The 6,000-nt window shown below is 34.1% G+C and overlaps 1 protein-coding gene across 3 annotated transcripts in view; it reads right to left on the reverse strand.

Annotated features, from left to right (window-relative positions):
• Positions 1–4,504, reverse strand: part of LOC150108466 (IQ motif and ubiquitin-like domain-containing protein) — a 227,567-nt gene extending 223,063 nt beyond the window's left edge. Inside the window, exon 1 of one of the 3 annotated variants that reach the window (XR_016550657.1) lies at positions 4,175–4,504. Coding sequence is in view for 1 of the 3 variants with exons in the window: in XM_090415872.1 (XP_090271998.1) it covers positions 4,175–4,176 (2 nt within the window). In the remaining 2 variants the exon portion in view is untranslated. Of the gene's footprint in view, positions 1–3,874 lie in introns of all 3 variants that reach the window. The other 2 variants (XM_090415872.1, XM_090415873.1) reach the window with 2 other exon arrangements.
• Between the last annotated feature and the right edge of the window lie 1,496 nt (positions 4,505–6,000).

Consider the following 6,000-nt stretch of genomic DNA (forward strand, 5'->3'; position numbering starts at 1 on the left):
TTATAAACAAATTATGTCACATTTGTCCAGCCACTCAAATTTAAATGAATTTGCAGTGCTTTTCCACTTTAATTTTGATCGTGAGATTTTGAGAGTTTCATGCACTAAACCTGCTAATGTAATATTTCTCATAACCATGGAAACCAGCCTTGATATGTATACATGTCAATAATTACAAGGATGCAAAGCATTCATGGATAACATTTGGAAAAGCTTATATTTTTGATATCTTTTATCCATGTGGCTAGTTGGGTAGTTCAACTTGCTCATTTTTCTTCTAGCTATAAAATGTAAAGCTGTGAGCACTAAATTAATTCACTTAAATCCATGTGGCTACAAAAATACATCGCTGTTTGCATGAGTTTAAGTAACCGTACTGTCTATACAGTAGACACTCGAAACAAATATGCACTTGCTGACATCAGTGCCACTTTGCCCACACAGTGCAGGTTAAAAGTTACTAATCAAAGTACATTAAGTTGGAACGGGTTAGTGTAATACCAGAGTGGAGACATTGGAGAAATTATTAAATAAAATAAATAACAAGTATGATTTATCATATTATTTGTTTTATAGTACATTCAACAATTATTGAGTATAGATTTGAAATTGTGAAAGCAAACATTTTGTGCATATAGTTACTAGGCGTGTGCACTCCCTTTTTGACTCGTATGCAGGCACTTGCACAAATTAAGGAACAATTGCTCCCATCCATGTAATATTTGTAATCTTTTAATCTTTAAACTGGCAACCATTATGCCTTCCCCACAATATCAATCTATATAAATCATCCTAGAGGATCTCTATATCATTTTTACTAACTACTGTGCCCTCCCCAGTTAGTGTCATCAACAAACAATTGGTTATTCTTCCTCAAATCATTAATGTACAAATCAAACAGCATTGGCCCAAGCACAGAGTCCTGAAGCATGTCATTAGTCATCAACTTCTCAAATCAGCTCCACATATATTAGCCTTGATATCTCAGTTATTCTCCAATTTACTTAATAGACTTCCATACAGTATTCTATTAAAGGCCTCTGCAAAGTCAAACAGTATCATGGTGTAGGCACATTTCTTACCTAGCTCAACATCACTTTACATCACTTTACCTGGCCCCTCTTTCCCTTTTCTAAAAACAGTTGCTATTTTCAGTCCCCTTTTTCATCTTTTTCCTATCCTACAAAAAAAGGGCTCCACCCACCTTTAAAAATAATATATGTATATTCTGATTTTTAGAGGAACCTGTGGCATAATAAATTAAATAATAAAGAAACACTAAAAATCACAGTGATATCTTTAATTAGTAAAAGGACATATATTTCGTACTAAGATTAATAGTACATCTTCAGTGTCTGTTACAGTAATAGGAATGGAATACAAGCAAAGCAAAACGTTCGGTGGATCACTATTTAAAATACAATTGTTGCCACGTGCTAGGAAATTACTTTAACAGACACTGAAGATGTACTATTAATTTTAGTACAAAATATACGTCCCTTTACTAATTAAAGATATCACTGTGGTTTTTACGTGTTTCTTTATTATTTAATATATGTATATGTTCTACAAAAAAACCCAGGCTTTTTCAAATCAACTCTCCCACATTGCTTAAGCCCCCCCCCCACTCCCCTTTCAACACCATAACAGCAGAAGCATGCACACTGCAGAAAGAATACAGGCAACAACATTCAAGTAAAGTATGTGCGAATTTTCTTCTATTATGCTACATATATTTGTCCCTAAATACATCTGCAATGCCCTAAAAAATTCTCGAGTAAAAAGCCAATGACATTAAAACAGGGGCACTCCTAAAAAAAGCAGGCAAAATAGCCATAAAAATAATATCACTTTATTATTATTTCAAATTTTCCTTTATTTTTATTTCAAGGCATTTTTTTAATCTAATGATTTTGAGGATAATATTTGATATTATTATTAAAATTATTATCAAATTATATCAATAATTATCAGCAAAAATTATTTTCATAATATTTGCTGATAATATGCTGGCCTGGTTAGTTGAGTGGCTAGCATATCTGCCCTCCAGCCAAAAGGCTGCAGGTTTGAATCCTGTCGTGGGCGTGGATGCTTGTGATCATCTATAAAAATACTAGTGGTGGTGGTGGGCAGTAGATGGCATTAGTGTAGATGATGATGATGATTTAGTTGCAGTCTGCTGTAGTTGGTGGATTGAGTGGTGGAGATGGAAAGCTGTAGAACAGGTGCCCTTCCTCAATGAATATTTAGACTCCTTGGAGGTGTCACGTAATAATAATATTTTGGCATGCAAAATTATTTTGTTTCTTTCTTTCTTGAGTGTTATATTTTTAACACCTGGCAACACTAAAGTTACCAGTCAACAATTTCTTAAAAGATACTTTCCCTAAACTGTATTAAGGAGTAGGAAGGTTACTACAAATAGGCTTCCAGAGGTTTCAGTACTGGGACTTTGCTCAACCTTTATGTCAATGATATTGACACTTATTATTATTATTATTATTCGTGACACCTCCAAGGAGTCCGAAGACTCATCGTGGGAGGACACCTACTATACAACTGTCTCCACCCACCGAACCTTTACGAGCAATCATCTCTATCAACGCCATCTACTGCCAGCCACCACCACCCACAACTAGTATTTTTTGTCTGTAAATTGCATGTGTTCTGAAGGACCGATCTGTCTGTATGTGGGATGAAAAACCTGAGTTTCCAGGAGAAAAAACCCTGCTACCTCCGTATGAGATCAGCTAACTCACCTTCGATTGAAAACTTAAAGAAATATTCAGTTGTTTTCATATAAAGCTGGATAGAGGTGGAAATGTAGGCAAATAAATAGGGATGTCAGTTTAATATGGCTAAATGTGAGATTCTAAATGTGAGAACCACATTCTTAAGCAACCTTGGATGAACTGAAAAGGAAAGGATGATCTTGAGGTGATGCAATAGAAATATGAAGTTCACAGGACACACACTGCAAAAGCTGGGAAGACAACCCAGAGGAGGCCAGTGACAATAGGGATAAGAACATAGTAATTCCATTGTATAAAGTCCTTAGTTTTGGTCACTAGGATTTGAAGTAATTGTAGAGAGGATGCAGAAGTGGATAACAAAAATGATAATGGAACTGTAAAATACTGGTTATGGGAAGAGACTGAAGACATAATGCAGTCAGGGGGAAAGGAGACAGAGGTGATATCATTGAGACATTTAAGCTGTTGAGAAGTATTTACTGGATTGATACTGAGGATATTTTTCATATAGTAAAATAAGGGAAAGGAACAAAGCCATCCCAAGCTGCACAAAAGATGCTGTGAATAAGAGAGTCTGAAGTAGTTTTTTTTTTTTTTTTCGTGCAGAGTTGTAAATGATTGTAATGCCTTGTCTGAGAGTGTGGTGTCTGCAAGGAGTTTGAATCTGTTTACGACATGGTATGATGAGCTGTGTGTGATAAAAGGACCCCCTCCCCCAGATGAGTCTTTGACTCCATGAAGTCTTGGGGTAATAATAATAAAGTAAGTATTTTCATGGAGAGTGAGAGATAAAAGCATGGAACATTGCCTGAAAGGATAGTGAGAGTGCAGATGGAGAAGGCATTTAAGAAGTGGTATAATACTGTGATCTCTAATGATAAGGCTTGTGATTTAATTAAGATGTTGAATAATAGTAAATAGTTTTGTGATGGCTATTTCTTATGAATATATGCACTTCAACAAACATTTTCATCATATTAGTATATATATATATATATATATATATATATATATATCCATGCAGTACACATAAGTATTCACTTAAAGAAGGATTTATGCAAGATAAGAAATTTGAAAATTTAATAAGATTAAGATTGTCATTTATCACGGTTTCCTCTCACCTTTTCGTACTGTATTTACACAAGTAAGGGCGTGAGAATTTGATTTTTTTTAGCTTTGAGAGTGGCGAATGACTGGAATGGGGCGTCAGAGGTAGCCCTAAGTGCTTTGTCTTTGAGTTAAAAAAAGTATGACATATTCTCCAAATAATAATTACTCTGGGCCACGTAGTTTACCGTTTTGTTCTACTTGCAGACAGAAATATACTGACTAATTTGTCATAAGTATGTGTTAAACTTGCAGACAGATATCAACAGTGCTACAATATGTGTTTACTAATTATTATCTAAAATAATCATTACATAATTATAGTGCTGAATCTTCGATTTTTCTTTTCACTTTCAACCACAGATTTTCAGTGGATTTCTCAAGCACTTATATGGGCGCTCTCGGAGTTTTCATATGGCCCGCTTCCTCTCCTATACCACGAAGAAAACTCGCAATGTTTTCGTCATGGTAGCATCACTACTGAATTAGTACTTATAGCACGAGACAGCTTTACTTGTGACGAACGGCCACCATGCATGAATGTGATTAATTCATAATCTGAAATTTCTTCACGGTACATAAACCATCATGAAAAAATTCTAATGACGATACATAATATAATGTTTTATCTTAAACCATTGTGCTTTTCAAATAAAAAAAATGAACAGAATTAGTAAGACATTGTAAATAAAAACAACAACAAAACACTAATTTTAAGAACTGCAGGATAAACAATTATACTGTAGTTTGTTACTTTCGTAGGTTTCGTATAACAAAAAATTACCTTCGTGATCTTCAAAAAAACCACTTTACGAAAAATATCAGTACTGTATTAAAATGACATCTTCTATCCTTTGCTATTAAAAATTCCATAATGTACAAAATAAGTGTAACTAATTTCGTTATTAGCAGCAACGTGATATATTCATCCTGCAAAGGGTAGCGTGGTTTTGGAGAAGGTATGGTTACCATAGCAACATGGAATGAGTCGCAAGTTCGATATTATTTGTGTAGTATCTTACCTGTTTATACATGCGATTTATTTGTTTCAAGTAGGCTACTTTCTTGATACTGTACAGACTATTTATATAAATGAGGATTTCTTAATGAACTTGCAGCTGTATGAATTTGTATAATTTTATCGTACTGTGACAAATGGTTTCATGTGTATCTTCTTTGTTTTGAATCACAGTGTTGACTGTAAACTTTAATGCTAAATTATTATATTTTACTCACCGATAGTTATATATTCTGTCGATAAAGGCAGGTTTTTGAAAACTGTCACCTCTGGGCACATTTGTGAATAGGTTGGTATCATCTAAGCCTGACAAAATGCCTAATGGTAGGCCAATTGAGAAAGATATTTTGCCAGATTGGAGGTGGGTGAATCTCTAACATTTACAATAGGTCTCAAAAGGTCTGGTTTATGAATGCTAGGCTCTGTAAATTCTTAGAACCAGAAGCTGTTTTAAGGCATTCTCTGCCAACTTATAACAGACCATTATTATGGATATCACTTATCTGTTTCATTATTGCTTAAACCACTTGATACATTTTAATGAAATTATATATACACACATTACTTATTAAATTGTTCGTTTTGGCACCAACTGGACAGTAATATCCACTATTTCATACAGAGCCACATGTGAAATTGTATCATTCTGATTGATTTTTCTTCTCAAATGACTTCAAAAATGAAAAATACAAGGCATACCATGCATCATGTATTTTTCACTGGAGTATGACTAGGGATGCAAGATATTATCTGCATACAAGCTTCTCTGTTGTTTCATTGTCACAAAGCATCCATTATAACAAATAATCTCTTATATAGGATATATCAAGTAGAATTCCAGGAATAAAGATGGCTGTCTTGTTTCCTGGGAAATTTGTTTTAAATCAAAAAGATATCCCTGGTTTCCTTTCTTTTAGGCTTGCACGGTGATCCGAGTACAGTTTTGAAAATTATGGAGACAACTACCACGGTGTTTTAGTAAAACTTTAGTTTAATATAACTAAATTCGACGTTTTGACATTTATATCAAGGTCATCTTCTGGAACATATGCACTATATACAGAACAAGCCACACTACAATCTATCTGTAATAAATTTAGTTTAATCCTTTATCCAAGTGTG

The sequence above is a fragment of the Typopeltis vanoorti genome, chromosome 3 (genome assembly GCF_054136105.1).
Source record: "Typopeltis vanoorti isolate ZY-2024b chromosome 3, IOZ_Tvanoo_1.0, whole genome shotgun sequence".
NCBI classification, from domain to species: Eukaryota; Metazoa; Arthropoda; class Arachnida; order Uropygi; family Thelyphonidae; genus Typopeltis; species Typopeltis vanoorti.